The sequence below is a fragment of the Vigna unguiculata genome, chromosome 7 (genome assembly GCF_037176805.1).
Source record: "Vigna unguiculata cultivar grain cowpea cultivar isolate G323 ecotype 2 chromosome 7, ASM3717680v1, whole genome shotgun sequence".
NCBI classification, from domain to species: Eukaryota; Viridiplantae; Streptophyta; class Magnoliopsida; order Fabales; family Fabaceae; genus Vigna; species Vigna unguiculata.
In genome coordinates, this window is record NC_140798.1 from 42749064 (window position 1) to 42763877 (window position 14814).

General features: G+C 28.9%; 1 protein-coding gene across 5 annotated transcripts; it reads left to right on the plus strand.

Annotated features, from left to right (window-relative positions):
• Nucleotides 1-1199: 1199 nt before the first annotated feature.
• LOC114190787 (MADS-box protein AGL42-like) lies at nt 1200-10824 on the plus strand. 5 transcript variants are annotated; one of them, XR_014996672.1, is made up of 9 exons: nt 1200-1461; nt 1786-1847; nt 2008-2192; nt 4000-4078; nt 8662-8723; nt 8986-9027; nt 9132-9173; nt 10480-10638; nt 10759-10824. XR_014996672.1 is itself a non-coding variant. In XM_085675841.1 (8 exons), the coding sequence occupies exons 3-7, from the start codon at nt 2011-2013 to the stop codon at nt 9163-9165; spliced, it is 399 nt and encodes a 132-aa protein (XP_085531967.1). In that variant the 5' UTR covers nt 1200-1568; nt 1786-1847; nt 2008-2010; the 3' UTR covers nt 9166-9173; nt 10480-10824. The 5 variants fall into 5 exon arrangements, 3 of the variants coding, with proteins under 3 accessions (XP_085531967.1, XP_085531966.1, XP_085531968.1); XR_014996671.1 differs by having other exon boundaries at nt 10480-10634; XM_085675841.1 differs by having other exon boundaries at nt 1200-1568; nt 10480-10824.
• The last annotated feature ends 3990 nt before the right edge of the window (nt 10825-14814 follow it).

A 14814-nucleotide genomic window follows, 5' to 3' on the forward strand; every position in this document is an offset into this window, starting at 1 on the left:
AAGAGTTGAAATACATTACGTCCAACCTCGTGAATATAGAAATTAATTATTTATACATTCTGAACACTAGAAAAAAGAATAATGATATAGCCTCCAGAATAAGTCTCCACCAAAAAATTAAGTTCCATCTCTCCTCCAAAAGGGAGTTAATTTTTAATTTTGTAGAGCCTTCTATTTAACTAGTTTTAGAAGTGAAGTGACCTTGAAATTTGTAATTGAAGTAACCAATTCTATTCACAATTGATTATGTTGATAACTTAGATCTATAAGATTTTCAATTATCTGCAAAATATAAACAAAATACTTATATTTTTCAATTTTTTAAGTAAAACTCTAATTATCTAATAAAAACTAAAATACTTATCTTTTTAAAAATTATTAAATAAATTCTTAACAATTTTTAAAAAATAATAATAAAAATACCAACAAAAAAAACATCAAAATATAATAATATCAATTATCATGATCTAAACTTGTACCGTATGATCTATCAACATCCTTAGCCAGACCCTCGATCAGGCTGTCCAAGGATAAACGGTCGAAGGCCGCCCGCTACAGGCGGACAATCCTGTGGGTTGTTGATGTGATACTTTCTCCGGAATGATTTAAGGGAGCTCACGACCCGAACGGCTACCATCGTTCATTCTAGTGAAACTTTGTCGCCGTAACATAATTATGGTGTCACCAAAACTAAATCTGTAAATTAAAGTAATACAAATCACTAATCAAGTTTAAAAAGCAATTGGACCATGATTTATCGGAACGGACTTGAATTCTGCTATGAAGAGAATATAAAGACATTGAGTTGTTTTAAATAGGTGCCAGTTTCTGTACTCGAAACAAAACTCAATTTTTTTTTAAACTTGCAGCATTATTGTAATTTAACAATGAGATTACACCGATGCAGAGTGGTAAAAAATCCCAATTATACGTTACGGAAACTAGCAATCTTCCACGGTCACAGTTCACACTATTGACCAAATAAATTTTGACTAGAAAGAACTAAAACATTGAGGTAGCTTTAATGTTTAATATGTAGCATCAGAGTTTTATAGTGTATTCTTTAAATTAATATTCTTGAGATCTTTCATTCAAATACCAAAGGGGAGTTTTTCCTTTTTAAAAAAAAAGAATATTTTGCCTTAAATAGTTAATGTAATTTTGCTAAAACAAGACAGACAATGAGGTGATAAGAAAAGAAAAACATAAAATTCGTTTTCCATTTGTTTTTCTGATCGGTTTTCAAGTCAACTATTGGGGTATCGAACCTCTGGGAGGATGACAAAAATGGATGGAATAAGGCAACACCCTCCATTTCTGTGGTCCGAGAAACAGCTACAATGAATGCCACTTTGCTGGAAGTGGGATCCTTCTGGCTAGGGTTTCTGGAATATTTTCCACTTCTTTTCTCCACTACCCACAGTTTCTGTTCTCTTCTTTAACTTTAACCTAAAGAAAGTGGTGAGTTTTGCCTTTCTCTGTGTTCCATGACCTACGACGAAGCCTTGACCTCTTTTATCTTTCTCTCTGCTCATATTGAAATGGTTTAATTTCAAGCATTCTTGGAGGTCAATATTTTCCACCTCATTAATTTAATTTGGTACATGTCTAAAATAAGCTAAACGAAATATTTGTCTGTAAGATCCATTCTGGAGTTCCAGGATCAATAGCGCTATTTTTCTGATAAAACTAAATACCCCTTTTAACCATGTTCTTCTATTGACTATTTGCATCTCAGTCCAGGCTGGATTGTGGGTTTTAATGGATTGTTTCCAAATCTTACAGTTTCCAGCTTTGGAAAGAACACAAACTTAAACTTTTCTGGAAGAGCCTCTTGCGAATTTTTGGTAATACTTTGTCCTTGTATTTTCAATTTTTTTGTACTATCTGATTTCTTATAAATGTTTTACTTCATTTTGTTTCTTCTGACTAGGGCTTGACGAGAATTTTTGCCTTCTCTTTTTTGGTTTTTCCGGGGCATATGCAACTTTTTGTTTTTATGTGTAGGAGATGGTGAGGGGAAAGGTTCAAATGAAGAAAATAGAGGATGCAACAAGCCGTCAAGTGACCTTTTCAAAGCGTCGAAATGGTCTTCTAAAGAAAGCTTATGAGCTATCTGTTCTTTGTGATGCACAAGTAGCTGTCATAGTCTTCTCCCAGAATGGAAGGCTCTATGAGTTCTCAAGTTCCGAGTACGTTTTCCTTCACTAGTCTGCTTAAGATATGTATGTACCTGTTATACTAATGTGGAAAAAGAAATGGAGATGGGTTGAATTGTTGGTTCTGTGAGTAGTCTTTGTTAATTTTGTTCACTAACTTGTGTTTTGAGATTTGGTGCTATCTGTACAAAAAAAGCAAATGAGTTGTTGTGGCTTTAATTGTGAAGTTTTCTTCTACTGTATGTGTGTGACCGAGTTGTACTGTTACTGAGATGGTTACACTAAAAGGTCCAATAAATTTCTGGCTATGTAAGAACTACTCATTGTACTGGGTTTGGTACCTTGTACTCAATTCAATGAATTTTTTTGCGCCTAGCTGCACCCCTTGGTTGAGTAAAATAGAAGTCCATTAGTAAGTCATGGTACCCTTTGAATTATGATCTAGGTCATTTCAATATTCCCCAGCTTTTAGGTGGTTGTTTAGTGTAATTATAGACATGAAGCCAATCTATCAAGGTCCAATTTTCTCAAGGTTTAGTTAAGATCACTAGAACCTATGTAGAATTTGATATGCAATATCTTCTAGGACGATTTATTTGACAGGGATCGATATCTTGTACTAAAATCACTGCGTACCTTAAATTTGAGTAGATGTTAAAGCAACTTCATAAATTCAGATCTATCATTACATAAACTTCACTCTTTACTTTTTTTTTTTGGAACCTTGAGACGTGGAAGTTTTTGGCTTTTGTGGAACACACTGTGGACATTTTCCAGTGCAGGCATGTGTTTATGCATGCCGTTTCCCAACAGTATTGAGAACATAAAATATATATTCATAGTATTTTTATTTATTTTCCACCTTGGAAAGAGAGATTTTACCTAGTATTTACGAACAGTGCTGTTTGGTGCATTCCGTACACATTGATTTCTTATTTTTAATAAGAATTCTGCGCACACCTCTCAATTACCCCAATTCTTGAAAATGTCAATGATGCAAGTTGTTGTTGTTGTTTTTTTTTTTTATCCAAGTTTAAGATTTCTAGAAAATAGCTGCATTACTTTTAATAAGTACATTAAATAAGGAATGAATTCATTGTGGTTGTTGAATAGTTATCATTAATATGAGGGAAAATTAAAAAAAAAAATACATTAATAATATATTGTAAAATGAAAATATCAGTTAGTTTGGGGATAAAGTGAAAATGTTAAAATTGAAATTTATTAGAAAAAAAGTTAATAGTATATTAGAAAAATAAGAATGTTACTTGTTTTGAGAGATAGATTGGAAAAGCTAAATATAGATAATTTGGGAGGAAGATGCCATGAGTAAATTTTGTTTATTGAAACATGGTGGAATGTAGCCCTATGTGAGAAGGTGAGGAGAACCTCTATATAGATATTTTTTCCTGGCAACATAAAATTTCCAATCCTAGGGTTAACAAATTTATATGTACAATTTCACCAACATTTTCATCTGAGATCTTGAATCTGGACTGCATCTCATTTTTCTATTCAAGATCAATAAATGAATGGGTCAATCTTGTGCAAGATGACTATAAATAAGCACTCTTAGTTAATTAACAGGTTAATTAACTGATCTACATAGCTCTATATTGATGTTCGAATTTGGTTATACTACTTTGATTAAACAGTATCAACTAAATCATTATTAATATAACTTAGAAATAAATTATTATAAACGTTAACAATACACAATAATATATAATCAAGTGATAATAATTAAAAAAATTATAATCAAATGATAATGTAAATTTATTCTATCATTAATTTTTAATTAAATTCTTAATTTTAACAAGATTTATTTTGAAAATTTCAGCATGTCAAAGATTTTGGAACGATACCGTGAATATACCAAGGATGTTCCTGCCAATAAGTTTGGAGATGATTATATCCAGGTTTTACTCTCATCTTACAAATTTAGAACACATCATAATATAGGGTCATAATTATGAGTAAATTGTTGAGTAATATTTATATTACTCTAGTGTGATGTTTGTACTAATCACAATTTATTATCAAACTTAATTAATATAGTTATTAAGAGAGGCTTGAATGTTTAAATTGTCAATCCAAACTTCACGTAAACTTTTATTTCCATTTATGACCTTTTTAAAAACACATTTAGTGACTTAAATAAAAGCAACGCCACTTGATTGGCACTGGATTCCCCCAAAAACTAGTTGAATTATAAAAGTAGAATATGTATCCTATTGTCAACAAAATATTTACTTTAGACGTTGATTTGACTTTTTTTTTATCAACAAAAATTATATATATATATATATATATATATATATATATATATATATATATATATATATATAGTATTTGAAGTGCTCTAATTCATATGCATTTGTAGATATCTAAAGAAAACTTAAAACAAAAATTAGAGAACATTGTTTGAGGTTTAATATGTGCTCAAAACAATGTAACTATGTTAAGTTGTCAGCACAAAACAACAATTTCAACTTGAAGGCTAAAGTCTTTCCCTATCAACGTGAAATTTGTTCGTGAGCTTATTTTTATGAGATGTAACCATTTCTTTAACCTCTCCAAAGTCATTAAAATAATAATATTAATAAAAATACTAACAATTTTAAAAGATAATTGTCTCTTATTTGCAAAATATTCCAAATCTTCTTTGACATTTTGGAAAGAAAGCAAATAATATTAAGGTAAACTAATACTTGTTGATCCTATATATAATTTGATTACCTACAAAACATTCTTTCCTTTTCTGTAATACCATCAACCAATCCTTCATTGCTTATATTATACAGGGGCCTAACAACAGCAACCTTACTCAGGTTTTAAACCATTTATAATCCAAATTTATGAGAAAACTATAATAGACATGACCTGTATATTGCAAAAGGTATGTATGTACCTGTAAAGAAAATTATGTATTTCGATTTATTTATTTTTAAGCAAATAACCACTTTTTATAATTTTCAAACAATTGATTATTTCTTAAAATATTAAATGAAGCAAGAAACATTCTAAAGAATTTCTTGGGATGAAGCAATACTGAAGATTCTGGTTAAACTATTGTGCTTTTGTAACACTACCGTGCATGGTTTATGGTTCACATATAGTGTGACATATCAGATAGCCATCAGTTGATAGACTATTGGTTGATAGTGTATATTTCAAATAAAAGAGAGAAGAATAATCTGATCCTGTAAGTAATACATTCAAATTAGTTATTTTTCTTTGTTTAGTCTAGAAATATGAGATTGTGTCTATTAGAATGTTTTATTAGAATGTTTTAGTTTATTTAAGAATCTCAATGTAAAATCAGGATATGTATAAAAATTGAGACATCTTTAAAGTATATATATATATATATATATATATATATATATATATATATATATATATATATATATATATATATATATTAATATTTTTTGTTGATAAAAAGAAAATTTCTCATATCTCCCGGCTAGTTGCCTATAGGGTCTAGAAACCACGTGACTACCATTATTTCAATATTAATGCTATTATATAAGTCAACAAATAATCTAAAACATTATGAAATGAAAAAGTTTTCTAGTAATAAATAAAAATTGTGCCTAATATCATGCTTTTATATGTATAGATTTAAAATACATACAATCATATTTAATTTTAATGAATCCATACCTAATTCATGATAAAAATATAATGTAGAAACCTAATTGAATTTGTCGGTGAGAGTAATGTGGATAATGATATCAACAACGATATATATGTATGTGATCTATCAAATATAGAGAACTTTAGATACCGTTTTTGTTTTTCTTTTTTTATGGGATCAAAAGAAAATAAATTCTAATACACTACATAATGTTTACGTTCTTTACAAATGGGACCATAACTCATTCTTGTATCTTTCGTCTAGATTTTAATAATTTCAATGCGACCCTTCATCAAATCAAAATATTATTTTAGATATTTACACAATAAACTTTCATAACAATTATATCAAGAGATGACAAAAATATTTGTGTCTGCGGGTATTCGCGACAGATAGTTAGTACTCGTAGGTAGTTAGTGGGTATTTTAATACTCGCTTATAAATGGGTCGAATGCGGATATCATGTTATGAATACCCACAGATATAATTTAACTACAAAAATTTAAAATTAAAATTTAATTTATATTTTATTAAGTTAAATTTAATTTGTATTTAATTTTATTTATATTTTTGTAATTTTTTTAGATTTTTTTTTAAATTATAAAATATATATTTTTTTAAATATCCACGAGTATCAATGGACACCTGTAGTTATCTATGAACACTCGTGAGTATTTTTTAACGGGTATCCGACGGATTGAATTTTTTTGTTGCAGGTCAGATAGGGATAAACACTATCCATGCCTGATGATCTGACCTATTCTCAACCCTACTTATATCCTTAGTCATAAATCTAATATTAACATATCACTTTATAATTTTAACTTATCATATATTGATCCTATACATATTTAAATAATATATACGTGACCCAAAAGTTTTAAAATGTAGTCCCTCAACCTCGAGCACTAGTGAAAAAAATAATAAGTAATAACCTATCCGTACAAAATCTCTTAATCTCGAGTAAAAATAAAGAAACTATCATATAAATCATTAAATAACCTAACAATACACTTGGTATCACATTATTTGTATTGTATACATTGTGTAGTTTATCAGTTTATCATTCTAATTAGCAAATTGTGTAGTTTATCATTCTAATTAGCGGTTTATTCCAACATTAAATCTCATTTTATTTTCAGAGTTAGGATTTGTGACTACTTGCATGTTACTAATTGAGTAGCCAACTAGATAAATGAATATGAATGACTCGCAATATTAGTAGAATGGTTATATAAGTCCTAACGCTATCACTCAACTCAAGAACTAGATAAGTGAAGGAACACACATTATATTAGCTGAGTAGCCAACTTGATAGGGATGTATAAGTCCTTGCACTATTAGTCAAGTCGCCAAGATAAGTGGGATGACTTAGTCACTCACTTGTTCCATCTTTCATGATATTTATGCTTTGTACTAGTAGATTTACCCACATATTAGTTTTTCTATACTTGAATAAGTTAGAAACAAATTTTGTTATCTTTTTTAGTTTTCTGTTTTCGCGTAGTTTTATACTTTTTGTATTCTTTTGAGTACCAAATTCAATAAAAATAAGATTTACCAAAACTAAGACTTTGTATGATTTTTTGGGACGTTTCACAAATTACTTTATTTTCTTGTTTTGCTTTAATTTTTATTTATTTGTGTTGAGTTACCAACAAGATATGTGGGTAAGAGTCACACACTATTAGTCAAGTAACCAACTAGACAAAGGAGTAAAAGTCCTCACATTAATAGATGAGTTGCTGATTGAAATAGGAGATGCAAAAGTCCTTACCTCAATCACTTAATAAGGAACATAAAAGTCTTGTTGCCCTGTTGGCCGAGTAACCAATTGAATAGGAACATATAAATCATCACACTATAGCTAACTAAATAGGTGGATGTATAAATCACATGCCATTAGATCTAAGTAGAAATGAAATGCAAAAGGAGTTTTCGACCAATATATATAAAGGGTAGGGTTTTGTAAAAACTTCATTATTCAATAGGTTTCATTAAAATGGATACAATCCATTAGTGTGAAAGGTGGAGGAATAAGTCACATGTTATTAATCGAGTTACTTTAACTATTGAAATTGATTAAGAATGACAATTAGATATTGTTGCAAAATGAAAGCTAGGAAGTCACAATAAATGCATACTATTAGTCAAAATATATTTCTAATTTTACTTGTACAATTTTTTTTAAAAAAATAAATAAATTCCATAATTTTTTAATTATGATAAAATAATTAAAATACTATTATTTTATAATTTTTCAATTCTATTTTATAACAAATGCATATATTTAAACAAATTAAAAATAGATCAAGTGAAGAGAAAAAACATAAATAGTAATGGATAAGTGTTGTTTCAAAAGTTGAAGATAACCGGTGTTATAAAATTGTGTGTAAAAACAAATTTTAAATTTAATTTTATAAAATCAAATTGTACGATCAAATCTGTACTTAATTATATATTATAAATTTATTTATCTCGAGGACTACTTCTTTATATTACAAGACTCTTGAATTAGAACATTTAAAATCGCTTGTCTTTCTTATTTCCAAGAATCCTTAATATTGATTTGGTTGTAGTTACAAATGTTAACTTTTCTAAGACATAGTGGTTAAAATTCCTCCATAACTAAAGTTTATTGATGAATCATCGCCCTTCTTGATTTCTTTTCTTGACTGTAGGAGAAGTAATCTTGATAATTTTGATTGTAAGAGATACTATATATATGGTTAGTATTACGTTGATAATTAGGTTATAGTATATAGTTTAATACTAGAAAAATGTTATTTTTATTACTTTCATAATTTCATAATAGTGAGAGAAATATATTGCTATAACTTTTTCATCTTTTTCATGCAGCAACTGAAGTTAGAATCCGCAAACATGGCAGAGAAGATTCGGCTTCTTGAAATATCTAAAAGGTCACTCCTTATTTAATGCTTTCTTAATTATCCTACTACCTCTTGTAAGAGGTTTTAGTGCTGCTGCCACATTAATTACTCAACTTTTGGGAATGATTCTATTGGAGTTCTTGCCTGAAATGTGCTGCACTAGGGTCTACAGTTTTTGATTAGTTATTTGAGATAATCATAAAAAAATGAAGCGCTCTAGTTGCTTTCTATGATTAAATTAATGAATAAATTCAAAGGACACAATTGAGAGATTTTGATCTGGCTCATTCAGGCTCAACTATACATGGAACAGATCGATCAACTACGATCCCAGGTAACCCTGCTTCATTCATTCACCTGCTAATTACATTGAAAGGTTTAACACTGTTACATGAATCCTTTACCTTTAGACCTGACACATTTTCCCACTGAATTCAGGAGACTAACTTGCTCCAAGAGAATGCCAAATTAACTGAAACGGTGAGATTCTTATCTATCCTGCTTTTCATCCATGTTATTCATTATCCCTCATCTTCTATATGTCCAAAACAAAATGAAACACTTGATATACATTTTAGTTTTGGTAACTGCTTAATTAAAACGTTTTGTTAATTCCTTGATATTTGACTTATGGTTGATCATAGAATTTTTATATTTTATTTTTGTATCACTTTCAGAAATATATTTACTTTACAACCCAATTTAATAATATAAATAAATGATCTTAAACATTTCTCATGATCTTAATTTACTGATTCTACATTTTTTTTAGTTGTATATTTAATTTGGAGATAAATTCATGTGAATGGAGTTTTCCCCCTTCCCTTCTGTTTGAAACAATTTTCTTTTTATTCTTTTCATGATAGCAATCATCTTGAGTTTTATTGATGTCACTCAACTTACTTGGACTATCATCCTACTAATCCTGTGTTAGAAATTAATTCAATGAGTTTTATTATGTTAATCAGTACAACAAACGTAATAAATAGTGTGTCATGCACTATTAAATTAGGATTGTGATCGCATGATTAATTTCTTCCCTTCCATTATTAAAAGTGATACACTGTATATGAACAAATAATATTCATTTCTATCTTTTAAGTAACATTTTTATAATTGGGAGACACAAGTAAGGGATATAGGTGATTTCATTTGTACTTAATTATAATTATTTTTCTCTTTTACATAGGCAAATCAAAATTAATTTTTTATACTTTTAATGTATCTTTGATATCATACTTGTGTATAGTAGTATACCCTGGAGAAAGAGTTATCTCTATTGTTAGAAATATAATGAGGATAGACAATTCAACACTCTTGATGTTTTATTTAAATTATTTTTAGAAACTTTAATAATTTTCTTAGACTGATTTCTCAGAGAAAAAAAAAATACTCGATCTAAACAAAATGAAACACCATATAACTAAATGCTTCATATATCTGGTGAGAAAAGTATCAAAGTTGACTTCTTAGCACAGAAAATCCTTGTTGAGAGAATTATTCCTATTATATGTATCGTGAATCTTCTATACTCAAATAGATTCCTTTCCTATGTTCCAGTAATCTAAACTAAAAACCATACATACGTATAAATCATAAGTAAAGTGAATCAACTATAAAAAACCATTTGTTAAGGCCAACGTTTAGATTTGAAATTTTACCTCAAACAATTTAGAGAGACAGCAGTGAAATGAAAGCATATAGTTGGATATAATAGCATGATGAAATGTTTAGTGTAGGAAAGGGTGACCACCCTTTTCTAAGGTATTTTTGTGATTAATGGCAGTGGAAGAGTACAGAAAAGACAGCTCAGAAGCAATGGCCTAGGCACTACACAGAAGTTGAAGCAGAAGAAGAAGCAGCACCTTACTGTTCGAGTAGCCAGAGTTTAGAAGTGGATACAGAATTATTTATTGGATTGCCAAAGCAGGGTTTCTCATTGTAGGTACTTATATATATTACTCCACTAATCACTTTTCAAGATTCATGACAAATCACAGTGATAATAAATGATCATATATATATATATAATATTCATGACAAATCTTATTCATTTGAATTCTAGATAAATAAGGTCATTGCATGCAGAAGAGAAGATGTATACACGTATGAATTAAGAAGACACAGGAAATGGAGTCTTTTGATTCCGAGTTTGTACAAACCATAGTCATGTTTATTCTCTTTCCCTCGATCTTTCGGGAATGCATAGTGTACGATACAGTTCATGGAGTATCTAACCTAGATTAAGTTGTTCTGCTACCATATATATTAGGAGTATTTCTGTTAGAATAAGAGTTACATATCACGTTTCAGAGTTAATCACTCAATCAATGTAAACGTGATTTTTATAAGATCAGCTTTTATAATAAAATGGCATCAGAGAAGGCTATTTTGTCTTTTTATTTTATTTTCTTTTCATCTTAATTTTACCTTGTTATTGTGCTGTATCAGTGTATAACTTTAACGATTATATTAGCTCTGAACCATATGATTTTAGGTTATGGTCTAAACTTTGGTAGAGAAAATGGCACTTGTGTTTGCCTCTGAAAAGTTATCCATTCCTTGGCTAAGATAGAAAGCCAAGCTATACCTATTTCAGAATTCTATAGTATTTATTTGAGAATGTTGATGTGCATCATGTTAGTTTTATGGTATATAGGAGTATTAAAGTGAACAAAAGGTTCACTTATAGAGAAATTGGTTATAAACATGAATAGATGTTTATTTTAACTTGGTTAATTTTTGTAGTCAGAAATGTTATGATTTGACAGTGTCAGTTAATTATTTAAAAAAATATAATTAAAATATTAACTTATTTTATCAAGTAAATATTGTAAAAATAGTAAGTTGAAATCAAAGTCTCAATTTAAATAAACAAAATAAATTAAACATATACATTACTAAAAGTAATAAATAATTATTATAAAAAGTAATAAATAATTAATAATATTAAGTTCAGTTAAATCTATATTTAAAAATTAATATATTTATTTTCAATTTGATTCATTTCTATTTTTACACTTCTAGTATATGTTACTCCCATAAATGTGGTATTCCACTGCAACACAAATTATAACCATTAAAATAATCATAATTAATTACATGCAATTATTGAATATATCAACTTTGTTAGACTTAAAAAATATATAAGTCAAAACAAATTAAAAATTCAAAAATTATACTAACAATAAAGTAGTTGATAAATCAATTATTTTTAATATTTGAATAGATAATGGAGATTTTATATTATAATATAAAGTTAAATTATAACATAAATATGTGTTCAACATACACCAACAGAATATGCAAACTTTACATTTGAGAAATAAAAAAAATGAAGTGTGTAGGTATTCTGAACAATATGTTAGTAGTGGTTTGAGTCTAATAATTAATTGAGGTATTTTTAGAAATATTCTATTTTTTAAACTAAAATAATAACTAGCTCATTCACTTCATTTTTTTTTTGTCTGCATTCCCCCTAAAACCTTTGAAACTCAAGTAATATAAGTCCATACAAACGAAAAATATAGGCAATAGAAGTTATAGCCTTTTAAGTAAAGCTGTTTCTTTCTCCTGCAATCCATCAAAATTCTTCATGCACATTAGACTAATTTTGGAAATACAATTCCACCTCTATTCCAGATCACAATTTTCCAAAGCCTATAATTCTGTGATGGGGTGCAGAAAGAAATTTGATGAAATGCAGAATAAACCAGACAAAAAGAAAGTAAAATTAAATTAGCTAAGGTTTGCAATTGGGCCTAAATAGATCTATCAAGAGGGAATGAATTGGGGGAAAGTTTTGGAGAATATAGCATAGCATGTAACAAACATTGCGTTCATTTTATTTTAAATATTGAGAGACTATTTCTGAGTTATGTTCAATTATTATTTTGCTTTAGATATAGGAGAGTTTTCCAAAGCTTACAACAAAAGAAAAGTATGAATTATAATATGAAGTATATTTGTTTTCATGTTACTGAGGGACGGATAAGATAGAAATCGTGATAATGCTTCCTATATTTTTCTTCTGTGAAGTTTTACAAAGGTTGTCACCTCTTTCGTTTCATTTACCATCTCAATGAATTGAAATGTAATGAAGAAAACTAACAAGTAAATATAATATCACACGTTTTAATTAATTTTATCTTTTCAAATAAATATTTTTTGTGGAAAAACATGTTTGTTAAACAGTTATTTATTACAAGTTAAATATTTTAATAATTGTAATTGAAGGGGAGGAATTCAGCCTACGGATCCCAGGATCAGTGCATGTCTGTTTCCATTGGCCTTATTTGTTTTTAAGAGAAACAAGGGGAAAAAAAAATATAAAGAATTTCAACTACTTGTCTAAGAGGAGAATTGAAAAGTGAAGAGTTTGTCTAGGAAATGTACAATAGAACCCTTTAAACAAATTACCATGAAAAGGGGAGCAGAGAAAATCTCTGTTTTTTTTTCTTCTTTTGGTTCTTCAAAATTTAATAAAAAAATATATAACAAGAAAAACCAAAAGAATATTACAATAAAATATTATTTTTTAGAATAAATTTAATTTTAAATATAATTAAAGAGCATTTAGTATAAAACATTTCTCATATAATATATTAATATTTTCAAAGGGCTGTCTTTGCAATAACAAATATATACACAGTAGTGATAGAAAAGAAAATAGATATTTGTTTTCTATTTTCCCTAATTTTCTTTCTCTATTTCATTTACGATCCAACTGTAACATAAATCTCAGTTTTGAAGCTTCATCAAATCCCTAGCGCTATGAGTAAAATTGGTTCATATGGCAAGGGGTTTATATAAATAGTTTTATTTGGTCCATTTTTAGATATAGAAGTTTAACCTGCCTACACACTAATTCTGAAATTGGGCTTTAGTTTTCATCTCAAGGGTACAAGGCCGACATGTAAGAGGCCCACATCGTACAAAATCAATTAGTGAGTCTATATATGTATGTGAGTGCATGCCCCCACACCTCTGTCTCATATTTTTTTTGGATAATTTGCATGAAAAAGAAATGGGGCCTCATCCATAATTTCATTTTATTTCCATTGCTCAACAATGTTTGTTTTGAAAGATGAAAAATCCAAAGGGTAAACCTTTCATATATATATCCCGACAGTACTATCACACTCTCATACACATACTCACACATATATATTTATATATATTTATTTATTTATTTGTGCTATGTAAATGTGATGCATGAATGTGTTTGCTCCATTAGGACCCTTTAATTTAAGTGTTTTAGCCATAACAGAGGTGTCAATTTTTGTTGTCATCGTACACCTAGGTACCCTCCTGTTCTGGCCTTATTCGTGTACGTTTTTCATCCTTTCAAAACGCAAATCTCAAAGCCTTGAGACAAAGAATGATAATATAAAGAACTGAGAAACGCGAGAAAAGAAAAATATAAGGCGATGAAAAGATGTAAATGATAATATGAAATTATATGGCAGACACTGCAGACTATTGATTCCAACACAGTATATTAGTTTTTTGGGAGTTTTCAAATCCCCCGCGAAACAGGACCACTTCAAATTTTGAAGAAGGCTCAGGAATGATGTAAGAGTCAAAAATGTATCATGTGAAACTGAATCTATTTCTGATGATGACATCATGTGCTCAATTAAAAAATCTATTAAATGTTGTCTCATTTCAATGATGCAAATCTATATAACGGATATATTACCATGTTCCTTTTCAAAATACCTACATCATTGTTTATTTATTGACACCAATAGTTTTTTTAATGCATGAATCATGTTATCATGTCAGTCATCATGCCATATCCAACCATTTGATTTGCGAAAATTAGTACGTTGAGTTATTCATGTAATTTAATTCTGAGGTAAGAGATTGAGAAGATTGAGCACCGAGCTTGTTGTTTAATTTTGATGTAATCAAGTTTTGAAGACAGGCACCGGGACCACTCTAGAAGTAGCCACGTTCGAAGAAGACGCCAATTTGAAGTTGGCAGCTATGAGAGAATTATAAGAAACGGATTTCGAATCTGAATAGGTGACAGAAGCATTTGAGAGCAAGAACTGGTGGTCCCTTTCATCATCATCATTACAAGTAGTAAGGTCATCCAAAATCCAAGTGATGTAAG